Here is a 15,118-nt window from a genome sequence, read left to right on the forward strand (position 1 = left end):
GTGCCCCAGGGCTTGCTGTTCACTTGGTTTTTCCTCCGGATCCTGGGGGAAATGTACATTTCTAAGATGAAACCCAGCGAAGCATCAGTAACACCCAGTTGTGGGAATGGAAACTGGCATTCCTTCTTTACCCACTTTTTCCACAGCTATCTATTTAACTTCACAGCACATGCTTAGCGAACACCACTTTTTTTCTGCTGATCAATAAAGGTGATAAGATTTCGCCATTAAAGTTTGCAATATACTCCAAAGAGATGAAAGAATAGTTGTTCTCTGTTTCTCTGTAGGCTCAGGAAGGAGCATCATCATCATCATTTCAAAGAGCAATCAGATAGAACTTTTTTTTTTTTAATCTGTAGAAAAACAGTCTGACACAAGGATCTAACACCTGCCAGATGCATTTCATCTATGTCAGTTTAATCTTTCTGCCGTTCTTCGTGCGAAGGCTCTATTCTAGCATAGAAACCAATCGACTATCTCTGCTGTGTGGATCACAGGCTATCAGTAACAGTCCCAAAAGCTATGTAAACACCTAAAACCTCCTCCAAAAACCTAGCTTTCCCTTGGCAAACAGGCCTTGCGTCTTGATTCTCTTCAATTCTCAAATCGTTTCTGCTACAAAGCATTTTCTTCTTTATGATTCACGGAGCACAAAAGAGAGACCAAAGTACCGAGAGGTAATCAACAGATTTAAACGAAATGAGCCGTTGCTGACTGTGAAAAGTAGGCTTTGAATGAGCACAACTCCATTCATTTACTTCTTTCTGCTGGGCAAAAGTTTCAGACTATTGACTGGTGTAAAGGAAGTGGTTATCCTTCAGGGATTGTACCAGATTGCTAATATGTCTCTACATTTGCGGGCTGGCTGTGCCCTGCTGCAGGCATGAATGGCAGCAACTGTTCTCTGACCTCTTCTGTGCACTAATTGCTGTAATCACTCCAGGAAATTTGAGAAATCTGGGGATTTTTTTTTTTTTGTCATTACATTTTAATGTTGCAGTTGCTTCCTGAGGGCAAGCCTAACATTAGGTTGCTGCTGTTAGTCCTCCACAATGCCTAAGGTTTCCAATAAATTTGACAAGTTACTTGAAGTGAAAATGAGTCAATTTAAGAGATACAGAAGCTTTCTTACCAGTACCCATGCCTTTTTTTTAAGCAAATTAGTAGGAAATTAATATATCAAGAGAAAGGGTACATCACTTGCAGTCATTGTGTTCTTCCAATTTTATCTAAGCTAGTATTAATATTAAAGCTTCTAATTTTTACAGCAACAAGAAACACAAAGGAATTGCATAGCTAGTGATCAGTTCTGCATAAATAGACATTAAGTATTGCACCGTCAAATACTTGTTTTTACTTATCCCTCTGTATTTTTCCTCTGCTAGCCTGTTCACCATTCACTTGCAGCAATTACTGTGCCAGAACCCCTACTAGACAGCTGCTCTGATTCATATATATATAAAAAGATTCAGCACTTTCATCACTGCTTCACATCATTCCTGGTTCTTCAAACTCCCTTCCAAAACATACTCACTCACATAGGTCAGGTAAACTTTTACTGAAACTAACTTCTTCCTGAGTATTAGGGTTTTGGGGGCAAAGAAATAAAGGACTGAGTCATCTCCTTGATGTTTAAGAGGATCAAGCGTAAAACAGCTGGCATCTCAGCTGCATTAGGAAGCAATCATTTTTCAGTGGATAAGTTATTTGTTGAGGTTTGGACATGGTCTACTCAAATGAAGCAACAGCAAGGTGTATGTAAATACTTGTGAAAATTAAGAACTAAAGGTGAGACCAGATGCATAGCTTTTCTCCAGACTCTATACAGCACAAGCTGATTTGCATTATAGCAAGTACATAAATCTAAGTAGCCATTTAGACATCAGCGACACAAGGGTAAGATTAATACTAAGCACAGCAGTTCTTGTTCTCTTGTTGAACCACTGCTAACTTAATTCCTCCTTAATCTGCATCTCTATTGCATCTGCAGCTATAGTATCTGAACATTAACCTGCAAGAATAATACTTAAGCTAAGAGAGAAGTTCTTCCTAGTTGCAATTACAAAAAATTTACTTGGCCATCAACACTCACTTCAATGGAAAAATTGATTGTTAGTGAAAATAGTTTGAGTTGATTATCTCCAGAAATAAGAATACAAATTAAAGCTTTCCACCCTAAACATTTTCATGTACACAGGTATCATGTTTCTTGGTATCAGAATCAAGTGGGAAGAGACTGTTATGATATAGCTAGACCCTACTAGAAGGCAGGAGTCTCACCTTTTGTCTTGCCCCTACTTCAGTAGAGCATCTAAATATATATATATGTGTATATATATAGGCTGGGATCTAAATCTGAGCCCTTCTCAGTCATACAAACTGATCTCACACTATATGTTTTGATGTCTCCCATTTATACTTTAAACATAACAGGCCTACAATGAGTGCTCTAATGAACAAGCATCATCAGTCTCAGCAGTTTAAAATGAGATGACTGTTATTCAACTTAAATGTGTCCTTACTCTAACTCCCACTGAATTGTTCTCAGATCATTGACCCGTTACCCAACATCAGTGCTACAGGGTCAGTATAGAGCCATCTGTTAAGAGTCTGGTTATCTTCTACTTTAAATGCCAGCCTTTGGGCTCAAGGGCCCCTTTTTTTTTTTTTTTTAATTATTTATGATTTCACTCCCCAGGCTAGCCTTGAAAGCATGCTAGCTTCAGGGAGAACAGTCACACATTGTCAACCTCAGTGCAATCAAGAGCAAAAGGCCCATGAGTGGGTATTCTATATAAAGGCAGCATCTGTCAAAGAAACATCAGCTTACATATTACTTTGAAAGAGTGAGCAAAGAAACCAGCTTCAGCACTCATTTCAGTTCAAAGAAGTGCTTCAAGGTCTATAAAAATTTATCCGTGTCAGCTAGACTGATATGAGGAAGAAAAGCAGGCACACTTACAGGATAGCTCTCATTAGTTGAGGGTTATATTGGAACATGGAAGAAACCATTTATTGTGTATAACAAGGCAGCAGTTAATTTCTATCATGTTCTTAAAGACTGTCTCATTGCAAATCACTTGCAAGAACTCTATGTTCTCAAATTAGGGAGCTCTTTCACAGTTCGAATACCCTTAAGTTTTATTAAGCCTTCCCACTTCTGGCACTCCATTTTTAGTATAGAGTAACAACATGGCATACTGTTCACTGACATCATGCATTAAAACCAATACTTGACTGTAATGTAGAAACCAAGAAATACAGCTCCAGCCTGAATTTGCTGCCTTTACCCTGAAAATTATTTTATTGGGCAGTAATTCTGAAAGTCAAGCCTAAGGGTAGCTATTTGACTTGACAGCTATCAGATAACCACATAACTGGAAGTTTTTCCCTGCAGAAGAGGGTTTCTTCAGAAAGTGTGAAATTCAAAAGAAAATGAACACACAGCTTTGCCCATTGGAGCAGTGAAGCCAGTACCCCTCTGAACCGAGCCAGCTTTGTATTAGCAAACTGCATATGAAATAGCATTCCCACATGTTAAAGAAAAGCAATTAAGCCCAGAAACCAGCTGCATGCTGTTTTTCAGTACCCAGTAACTTTTAATAAGCTGTTCAGCCTTGTATACCAAGTTTGCTTCTGTACTTTAATCAATTTCAGAGTCAATATGTTTTGATTCTCAGCACCATCCTTTCAAGTTACATACTAGGAAAAAAGCACAAGTCGTGAAAGGTTAGGTTACAAAAGTCTAAAGATTTAGACATGTGTTTTACCATTCCAGAGTATTACAAGACAGTTCTTTATTTTGAAAATTAAAGTGCCAGGTTTATGTACAAACTTTTAAAATAGTAAAAAGTAAACTTAAAACCTGCTAAGAAAGCAGTGAGGTCATGTAGATTCCTCCAGAATTCTCTGTAGAGCATTCAAAAAAAAAAAATCTAAGACTAGAATTTCTCAATCACTCCTTTCTTTACGGGGAGAACTGCAGAAGCTAGTGGTAACTGCCCATAAACCTCCCATCTTGTAGAAGGAAGGTGCCCATATATTTCACAAAATGGAGTAGCTTATGGAGTAGCTATTTAAGATACACCTAAGCATTCTATGAATTAACACCATTGGCAAAGTCTAGTAAAAACTGCTGCAGCTACACCAGCCTCCTGAAAAGTACCAATATCACCACACTTTGCAAGAGTGGGATCTTAGTACAAGAATCAAGTCACATCATGACTGAATATGCTTAATGTTTCCCCATAAACGGGGGAGCATGCACACTAAGTCATATGGTCTCAGTCCATTTAAAATTCTGCATCCAGGGTAAAAGAGTTGTCCGTGGGCTTTGACATGACTCCCATCCTCTGATATTCACCTACACGCTTCTCAAAGAAGTTGGTCTTGCCTTCCAGAGAGATGTTTTCCATGAAGTCAAAAGGATTCTCCACTTTGTATATCTGAAATGCAAAGACAATTCTATAGTCACTATGGACGTTCAAATCTTGAATACAAGATAGCATTAGAGAGATCAGCTGAGAAGAAAGCAAAGAGAACCTAGTGGCAATATAGTTGGGGTTACTTTACAGTGAAGAGAAATCCCTGCCCCAGGCATTCTCTACTGTATTCATTCCTTGCTTTTAGCTGCAGCTGCTTCCAAGAATAGGCAGAAGCACAGTAACTTTTACACACAGGTTTTTTTAATTTTATTAACAGCCTTTTTGCTTTTCCCTCTGTGGGTCTCCCAAAAGGACCTGAAGTGGACCTGCTAACTGGATTTAGAAGTTAAACCAATATTGCTGCAGCTGTTTTATGGTTTAGGTTTCTGGAGAAAATTAAGTTAAAATGTTTTTCTTGTGCTTATTAGCCTTACCTTGTTAAATCCCAGTTCCAGCATAAGTCGGTCTGCTACAAATTCTATGTATTGTTTCATTAAAGTGCAGTTCATACCAATCAGTTTTACAGGCAATGCCTCTGTCAAGAATTCCTGCAGATAACAAACACTTAATGTACAGAAACTGTGGCATTCATTTTGTACTGTCTAGGGTAATTTCACACCCAACAGTTCCCCAGCTTTATGCTTAATTATGAAGCAATTTTAAACAAGGAGCAGGCAATTACCTGTTCTATGAGAACAGCATTCATTATGATTTCCTTAACTCTCTCCTCTGATGGTTTGTGTATCAAGTGCTTGAACATGAGGCAGGCAAAATCACAGTGCAAGCCCTGGAAAGAAGTTTCAGAAAATCATGTCAGGAACACTGATTTTGAAGAGCCACACAAATCAGTGGCTAAAAAAATCCCATATCTATATACCATCTTTGCACTTGCCATGTATTTTTTTAAACAAGCAACTTTCTGCCTAACCAGACAGAGGTATAACCAAGACAATACAAGCTGCACTTCCTACAAATGACACATGCAAGAATTGGTGGGAAACCTTGAACTATTATTGAGGAAATAAAATGGTAAGTATATTCATTCACTGGCATAAGATTCATGATCCCACATGCATTTACACATGTTAGTAAGCTTTACAGACTGTTTATAAACATACTCCTATTTTGAAGTATAGGCTCCATTTGAACATCATTACTTTGAGCTACTGTGGCACAATCATCTTAACTGTTAGAATTTGATCTGTACCTCATCTCTGCTGATGAGTTCATTAGAAAAAGTGAGTCCAGGCATTAATCCTCTTTTCTTCAGCCAAAAAATTGATGCAAATGAGCCAGAAAAGAAGATTCCTTCCACTGCTGCAAAAGCTACTACACGTTCTCCTGTAAGAAAAGACTGATTTCACTAACATGTAGAAAACTTACCAGGATTAAAACTCAAAAGTTGTGAATAGACCAGTGAACTGAGTCTTTCAAGCAGAATGAAAGCACTGCTGCTCAAGTGTGCTATAGTGTGTCCCTGGAAATGGTATAGTAAAGGCTTCTGTCAAAGCAAAATACTTTTTAAACTGCAAAGCAAAGTAAAAACTAATTAGAGGAGGTGGTAGGCAGCTGAAGCCAGCACTCCTTCCCCCAGGTTAAATGTCATACCACCTTTTCCCCCATAGATTACACACTGAACAAAGAACAGTCATCTTCAGTGTCAGATTAAAGTCAGTGACTGCTCATCATTGCTCAAGTGAAGAACTTTGTGCATGAGGAACATTAATAGCAGTGAAATCGCTGCACTCTCTACCATCTCATTTTCACCTTTTAAGCAAGGCATCAAAAATCAGTAAGGCAGATGAGCCATAGCCTCCAACTGAATGTGTCTACCAGAGAGCAGAGACCAGTGCAGTTCATGACACAAGAAACAGTTGCAATTTGATCATACAGAGATTGCCACAGGAGCTACCGTTAGTCAAAATACTAGCAGTTTTAGAGATTTGCATCATCAGTTTATCGGCAAGACAAACAAGATTTTTTCATCTCCAGAATTATACCAGCATTTTCTAGATAGTGCTTACTCATACCCTGACAACAATAATCCCTGTGAACTGTGAGGAAGTCTGGACAAGTTCTGGAAAGCGGTTCTTCCATTCTTTTAGGGAAGAAATTTCACTTTGCTTCTAAAAAACATACTCACCGTATGTTGCTTGCTTGTCCCCAATCCAGCGCATGGCCCAGTCAGCCTTCTTTTTAACACATGGTAGCGTCTCAATAGCATTAAAAAGAAATTCCCTGAGAAGCATATAACTCATTAGGACAAGATTTCAGCAAAGCAACCAGTACAATAAGCCTTCACAGCTGTAGATGGCCTCATTCACTTACAAGGGCTCTGTACCTTCACCTCAGTATTTAAGCTCCCCTCCCATTTTATTTTGTACCAAACCTAGCTGCATTTGTGCTCATCTACCTTTGCATGACCTTCACATTACATCAACAGGAATTCACACAAATTCCCATGACAAAACCAAATGGAGTACTGATTCAAGAAGTATGCTTGAACAAGTCTCAAAACTATAGAGCAGCTGACCTCCACTTTTCCGTGACAAGGCATCTAACTTTTCACATAAGCAATTCTTCCTTAAAAATTTAAAGCAATTAAGCACCCACAAGTAGGAAAGAGTGATGTGGCTAGTCAGCTTTCTGCAAAGTAACAGCAATTAAATAAGTACCTCTACACTGCAGCTAGCATTTCAGTAACACTTTACCCCAGTAGGGTGCTTGCCTCCCATGACATTCCAAAAATAACTCGAAAAAGCCCAAGTTGCTCAAAGCCCTGCACTGAGTTTTAAGAAGATCCCATTATTGAACTGATCCACCTTGTTATGGGAAAGTTACATTTTGGTGATACTTTTAATCACTATTCTTTTTTTCAAGCATGCAGCTTTATCTACATATAGCTGTCAAAAAGGAAGTTTGCCTTTATTATTTTAGAAAGAAGTCAAAAATAGTCAAGTCTCTAACAGCAGCATATGGCGAGTGCATCAGTCATTAACTAGATACAGTGAGTATTAGAGACTATTTTATTTAAAAAGCTGTTATCCTTAGAGAAACTTCCCTACATAGCTACCTACCAACGGAGTGGGTCCTCCGTAGCAGAGCTTACTGTGGTTTAACATACGCCCTTATTTGACCATGTTACCTGTTAGATGTTTAGTCTCATTCCATTATTTCAATGTTAAGTATCTGTTTTTACTCTGAACCTAGATGAAGTCTTGCTCATACATTTAGGAGCAGAAAGATATTTAAAAGTCCATCTTAAGCAGCATTTCAGTGATATTTTAATCTAATTCAAATCCTAAAGTTAGACTAAAGTCACAAACACGAATGATGCACATCATGTAAACCTCAGTTATCAGTTTTGAACCTTTCATTATCAAGCAATACTAACCTCTCTTTTGAATCTTTAATGTATGTGTCAATAAGAAGACTGTACATTTCCGAATGTATATTTTCCATGGCAATCTGGAAGCCATAGAAACAACGGGCTTCTGTGATCTGTACTTCTTGACTGAACCGCTCCACCTAGAGGAAAAAAACTTCATTATCAATGGTTCTGCAAACACTAACTTGTATATTAAAGGTATTGATGCTTTCTATGAGGAGCTACATTTGCTTAGCCTATAACATTATCTTCAAACTAAATCCACATGTTTAGATTCTAAACAGAAACGTTAAGAGCACCAGCATCTTAAGTAGACTTGCAGCTGTAAAGTTGTTCTTTGGTCCCCAAAGGAAGAGAAGAACATCTTAAATTGGCTTTGCCTCCCTTAAGGGAACACTGACAGATCTGAAGCAGAGCAAGGGCTCTGAGTAGGCTAGTTGTTACTATAAGGCAGTGCTTTCTGCTCTGTGGGGAAAACGGCCAGCCTCTTGAATTTAAAAAGCATCCCCCCCACTTCACTTAATAACATAAGGCAATATTAAAGTTTTTAAGCACAGGTAAACAAGCTAGATAGGCCAGCAAGTACCTCATTAAATATGTAGTTATTTGGTTACCTTCATTTCATGGAATAGGTTATTTCAGGGCCCTTTCTACACACTCACCAAGTTCTCATTCACAATGCCATCACTGGCAGCAAAGAAGGCAAGGACATGGGAAATGAAGTATTTTTCCTCAGGCTTCAGCGACTCCCAGTGCTGGATATCCTTTGAAAGATCCACCTGAAACACAAGGGAAGCAATGAAACAATAAAGGGCTCCTAAGAGAAACAGACACTTCAGGTAAAGTGTTCGTACCACAGTCCGAGGTGCTACCCTGCAAGCAGGGTGCACTTTCAGCAGCATGTTAGGGAAGTGTTTTGAGATGTTACAATCCCCTTAGGGCTACGGAAAAATCAGGTAACCTTGTCCAGCTTCATTATTAATATTATGGCAGGAGAAGTGCCTTTGAAGCAGGGATGAAGCTCCCAGGGGCTCCCGGCACAGCCCCAGCCCTCACCTCCTCGGCAGTCCAGAAGGAGGCCTCGGCCTTCTTGTACATCTGCCAGATGTCGTGGTACTGGATGGGGAAGATGACAAAGCGGCGGGGGTTGTCCCGCAGCAGCGGCTCCTCCTCGGCGGCCCGCGGCACCTGCGGGCACAGAGCGGCTCGGCCTCAGCCCCGGGCCGCGGCGGGAGGCCAGCGGGGGCGGCGGCGCCGCTCGGCCACGGGGCGCCGAGGCGGCGAGATGCCCGCGGGGAAGGGAGGGAGGGAGGGTCGGTCCCCACGCGCAGCCCGCGCCGGGGCCCGCACTCACCGGCTTCCCCTCGGCCTCCTGGAAGATCTTGCGCGCCGCCTTGCTGGCCAGGACGCGGGTGCTGCTGAGGGCGGGGGGCTGCGGAGAGAGCGGCGGTGAGAGCCGTGCGGCGCTGGGGGTACCGCGGACGGGGGGCGGCAGGAGGGGGGGGGGGAACCCACCGTGTTCTCCTTGTCGCTCAGCGCCAGGTTCTTCAGCGGCGACAGGCGGGGCTGGTCGTGGCGGGCGGAGAGCGGGACGCGGGAGGACAGCATGCTGTCAGCAGCTCACGGCGGGAACGCGGGACGCACCGCCGCCCGGCGCCGCCCCTTTATATCCCCTTCGAACTTGGCGCCAGAACGCCCGGCTGCCCACTCACAGCCCGAGCCGGGCGCGCGGCGCCCCCGCCCCCGCACGCCCATTGGCTGCAGGCGCGGCGCGGGCCCAGCCTCCCATTGTCGCCGTGGCGGGAGAGGAGGACCTGCCCTTCGCCCCGGCGCTCCCGCCGCGGGGAAAAAGGCGGGAGAGCGCGGGAGCCCCGCCCCCGGGCGCCTGCCCCGCCCCCCGCACCTTGGGGGCTGCGCGGGGGGAGGGGCCGGGCCCCGGGGCTGTGAGGAGCCGTTACCCGCCTCGCGGCCGGCGGTGCGGGCTGGTGGCCGCCGCCGCCGCCGCCCCGGGGCCGCCCCGCCCCGTCGCCCTCGGGGGAGAGGCCTGCTGCCGTGCTTCCCTGCGCCCTGGCCTCGACAGGGCCTGGCAGCTGATGAAATTCTCCAGCTGAATTACTGCGCCGGGTTGATGCCGGTGTAGCTTCCCACTTGGGGCTCACAGGGGCACGTCTATAGCAGCGTCGCTTGGCTTCAGAGCCACCTTTATTCTAGATTAATGGTGTCAGTGGGGCACCTCACGCTAATAAAACTGCTGCACATTGCACCAGGGCATGTCTCCGTGTGGATAAACCCTACAGGATCTTCGGTTTTGCTTTCTCCAGGCTTGAGCTAATCTTCTGGAAAGCTGTAAATGCCTCCATTTATCGCCGATGAGCGTTTAGGGGCACAGGATTTAATGTAAAACATAGCAGTTATTTCACAGCTGAATAAAGGGTACATAAAAATATATTTAAAAAAAAAACCCCGCAGCCTTGATCACTTGTGGTATGCATAACCTCTTCTAAAGAGAAGCGTGGCTGTGGATCCTAAATATGGTATCTGGCTTTGAAAGATTTGGGATGTAATAGGGAAGTGAGTAACTTAATTCCAGATTTTGGCTTTAAGGTAGAGCTTTGGAAATGCCATGTTTCCCCCCTCCCTGCCTTGCTCTTCCCCCCTCTCTTCTGATCCCTCCCCCATCCTGATACATTTTCCCTTTCCCTCCACAGGGATGGCTGCATTTGACAGAAATTGTTTTCATGGAGAAGCAGCCTCCATATGCCACCCGGTTTCATATGGTTTAAATAAATAGTACAAGCAGGGAAGAAAATAGCAATGAAAAAGAAAGAAGATTCATCTGCTTTAAAAAGTCAATATTTATTTGACACTAATGAAATCGTTTTTATTTAAGCAGCAGCTGCATTTCCCTCTTCCTCCCTCCCCACACCAGCTCACTCTAACTTGCAGATATTACGAAAGAAAATAGCAGCGGGCCGTGACGTGTCCCCAGGCCAGTCCCAGCCACGACAGGAAAGGTGTGTGTCTTGCTGAAGCTTTGAACGTTGTCAGTGCAGCCTGACTCCACAGAGGGAGGACCTGCAGACGGACCAAAAAGTTTTCTCAGGGACAACAGAAAGAGAAAGTACGTTTTCATAACTCACAAAGAGCAGCAAAAAGCTGCTAACACAGCTTTAGGCTGATTGCTTCCCTTGGAGCCCCAGAGCAAGAGGCCCTCCTCCGGTGGTTCGCACTGCTGGCGTTACAGCAGCACTGCATATGGCTTGTGCCGGGTCTGATTCACTGAAGCATGTCCTCAGTTTTAATGAAACTAGAAGCTTATTGGGACTTTTAGGCTCTTCAGTGGTGTGGGATGCCACTGAAGTCACTGTCACCCAAACAGAAGCCCAGCCTGCTACTGGGACCGGGGGCCATGAGTTATGAGACCCGGTGCTGCCCAGGGCATGGCTAGAAAATAGGCAGGTAAGGCAGGAGGGGAGCAGACGACCAGGCCCCCAGGGAAGCCGATAGAAAGTGGACATTCAGGGACCTGCCCATCGCTGCAGCCCCTTAAACCATCTTTTCGACTATATGACAATACTGTGTACTGCTTTAGTGAGCAGATTTGGACAAAAACCAAGAGTATTCCCTTCTGACATCATCATCTAACACTGCGAGTTCAAGTGTGTTACTCATTTCAAAACTGCGTCAAGATCACTGAATTTGGGTCTGACTCTCCTCAGCGGGAGCATATCAGAAATGGCCAGCGGAATAAGTCCTTCATCAAACTGTGGTATTTGTCCTATGTAGGACGCTGGACTCACTGCAGGCATCCACCCGGGAGATGCTCTGTGGGACCTTCTGGGCTAAATACATATATATATATGTATATAGCAATCCCAGGACAGAAAGCATCACAAAAGCACATCCCCTCAAATAAGCTTCCAATCTAAGATAAAATGCTACAAGCCATGACTGCCATCTGCCACAGACAGAACAGGAAGCCATGAGACCATCACTGCTATCCTAGACACCTGTAGCAACCAGGCATTTGGTGCGCCTCAGATATATATACTCAGATAGAGGTGGATTCTGGCCTAGAGGCCAAGTGAGGGCCAAGGAAAGGCAAAAACAGCAACAATACCTCATGCTTTTTGCTTTTTGGCTTGCTTCCAGTCAGGGACTTCGGGAAATGTTTAAGGCAGTATCTTCAGTTCCTGCCCAGGTAGGTCTGTGTCTGAGGACAGTGGCTCTTGCTCCAGGCCTTGATCCTCACCCTCTCAGAGAAGAGGCCAGGCTTCAGCAGCCAAACCCCACTAAAACATGGACATCGCAGCCCCTCTTAACCCCAGCCATTCCAGAAAACCAGTTACCCTGAATAAGCGCTGAATTTAGCTCCAGTTTATTCTGATGGCACAGACATGGTGCATAGATAGCAGAGGTGTTATTGTCCCATCCAGGCACTGGTTACCCCCAGCAGAGGGGAGGCAGGAGGTAGCCGAGTGGGCTATTTGTTGGCCATCCCAGTGCAAAGCCAGGTACAAAAACCCACCTACCCAAATCCATCAGCCAGTGTAGGAACAGCCTCCTGTTCTGCCGCAGGAAAGCGGGTTTCTGGGGGAAGGAATGCCAGACAGCTCCAAAATGCTTCATAGAGCCCATACGGAGCCCGACTATCTCCTGCCACCTCTGCACTGCACACCACTCCACCCTGCCCTGCCACCATCTGCTGCTGGGGAGGGGTTAGCAGATAGCTACCGCAGCTCTTTCCCTGCCCCTGCCAAATTACTTCATCCACCCTCCCAAATAAAGGGACCCAAAGCTACCAGTCCACAAGCCCCAGGCCACCTATGCAGACTGTCATGATGTAACTCCTGTGCTATCATTGCAACTCCAGCAACTACTCTCAGAAGTCAATGGCACAGGAGCAGAGCCCTACACTGTGAAAGATGGCTCCGCAGGAAAAAAATGCCTGGAAGGGCTCAGAGATGTCAAACAGGCTGCAAGGAAGAACATTGCACTGTGTGTTGCTATAGATGCAGCTTACTGATATTCAGGAATGAATGGCCACGCTCAATTCTCTCATTACAACAGCGTAATCCGTTTACATCCATTCTTCTCAGAATAAGACTTGTGGATCCTAACAGGCTTCACTGCAGAGGGGAAGTCAGCTGCATAAGGTTTACACACCAGGTGCAATATATGGTTGTATACATACTATTAGAGAGTATCATGGAGGAAAGCAAGAATGAGGAGCTCAGCCTCCCCATCACATCCTTCTCCATGATGCAACTGCATTTCAGGATCAGCATTTTCAAGCAAGCTTCTTGCCAGAGCCAGAGTCAAAACAGTAGGAAAGCAAAACTGTGCTTTGAAAAGCTAGCAATTGCCATCAAACCAGAGGGTGTCCCACCATTTGGCTTGCACCTACTCTTTGGGTGTTTAGAAGAGTGCTTGGCCCAGGGTGGAGTTGTGTTCAAAAAAAAAAAAAATCCAAAAAGTCTAATTAGTTTTACACCTTCTTTGTTTATAGGAATTTAGATACTCAGAAGTGTGAAAGTAATAGCAGCCCAAGGGCAACTAGACAGAGGCAGGTGTGGGACGTTGTATAACCAAGTTGTTCCCGCAAGTCCACTTTCAGACTGCGCACCTGGGAGTTTCAGCCAGAGGAATGAGCCTGGCACCCACCAGGCCCTGGCATGTTTAATCAGCTGCAGACAAAGCGCAACGCTGATGAATTCAAACTAATATAGACTGGAGAGAAAAGTGTAAATTACTCCAGCACTTTCATGAGTACAAAGTAATGTGTGTGGACACTGCTGTGAAGGGCCCAGGGGTGTCCTCTGCACAGAGTGCCAGTACTGCTAAGAAAAGAACCTCTAGGCCTGCAGTTAAAACTGTTTTACCTGGGATTGTTTCACTTTTAAACATTTGTGCAAGACGTACAATTCCTGTTCTCTTACAGAAATAATCCATAGCATTGCATGGAAGGTGTGGAGTGAGATTCAGGGGAAGAATGGGGTATGTGGTCACCAGGAGGACAAACCCGGTGCTGGTGGGGATCTGCAGGTTATCTGCAGGGACCTCTAGTAGATAGGGTGAGTCCTTCTACTTGTTTGTCTTGTACACGTTTCTTCAGATAGTGTCAAACTCTATCACTTCAGGGCAGGACACATTCACGGGTGCTGGGTCCTAAGCCAAGCACCCAGAGGAAGTAGACAAATGAAGCTCGCAAAGGCAAGCAAAGAAAGGAGATGCTCTCCCTGAATGTCCTGAAAACCAGGGGAAGAAGCAGCCATCCATTCAGCTTCTCAAGTACACTGCATCATCTCACCCTTCCTTAACATTTGCTATTTCTTCTCATCCTAATCTGCTACAACCTTCACCAAAAGCTTTGCCACAACCTTCACCAACAAACACCAACAACACCAGCCCTTCACCTACAGCACTGCATGACTGGAGGCTGAGCCTGTCATTGCCACGGACGGTTCCTTCCCAGAGTCATGTCTAAGCCTTAAAAAGCCAGAAGCTGCCTTCCGTAGCAGAGGAAATGAAGTCATTGAGTTATATAGAATATGAAGAGAAGGGAGAAATCTCTGCTCTCATACCCTTGACATTTGTGAAGAGGTGAAGACATGAGCTGGGCAAGAAAATGAAGCTGCTATGACTATCTGCCAGTGGCCTCGGTCCTAACTACCAATGTTGTAAGTATCCTCAGTGCCTGCCCACATAAGCACACCTTGGCAAAGCTCCTTCCACCCAGGCACAGCTTACAGCCCACAAACCTCACTTATCCGTCACACACCTGCTTCGTCTTAATGGGCACTGCTTTGGCTTTCAGCTGGCTGACATGGCTGCATTGGGTAACGCTCCTCAGTCCTGCAGGGCAGGGCCTTCCGCAGCAAAACTGTCAGGGTCATTTTCTTCTGTCTTACTGCAGATCCCCTGCAGGATGAACAGTCACTTCCAGGTAGTGAACTGGCTTATATCACTGCAGGAACAGGCCTAATTCAGATTAAAGTAGATGAAGATATCTGCATGGGAGAGGCTTATTACTAGCTGAGGACACAGTATTTGTTTCATTTTTTCCCTCAGTTCAGGGAAGATGATTATTTTGCACGGCCTCAGCCAGCCAAACTAATCAGTGACAAATCCTGAAATCCTCACCCACAGCTCAGGCCCACACAGTTGTTATTTTCATAAAGCATCATGCTGAAGAGCCCCCACTTTAGACTTGAAAATCCCAAAGTCTGAGTTCTACATGCAGCCATAAAAATATCTAAATATTCTAAATATAACCTGAGATAGAGAGCAGATGGGCACAGACAGG

General features: G+C 44.5%; 1 protein-coding gene across 1 annotated transcript; it reads right to left on the reverse strand.

The window, feature by feature from the left end:
• Positions 1-3,629: 3,629 nt before the first annotated feature.
• On the reverse strand, positions 3,630-9,654 carry RRM2 (ribonucleotide reductase regulatory subunit M2). The gene is made up of 10 exons (XM_068937198.1): positions 9,328-9,654; positions 9,167-9,244; positions 8,869-9,000; positions 8,475-8,591; positions 7,819-7,952; positions 6,568-6,662; positions 5,632-5,765; positions 5,107-5,211; positions 4,859-4,972; positions 3,630-4,445 (listed from the first exon to the last, which is right to left on the reverse strand). Exons 1-10 carry the CDS (start codon positions 9,418-9,420, stop codon positions 4,293-4,295), a joined length of 1,155 nt encoding a protein of 384 aa, XP_068793299.1. The 5' UTR covers positions 9,421-9,654; the 3' UTR covers positions 3,630-4,292.
• Positions 9,655-15,118: the final 5,464 nt, after the last annotated feature.

This window comes from Struthio camelus, chromosome 3 (assembly GCF_040807025.1).
Source record: "Struthio camelus isolate bStrCam1 chromosome 3, bStrCam1.hap1, whole genome shotgun sequence".
Taxonomy (NCBI): Eukaryota; Metazoa; Chordata; class Aves; order Struthioniformes; family Struthionidae; genus Struthio; species Struthio camelus.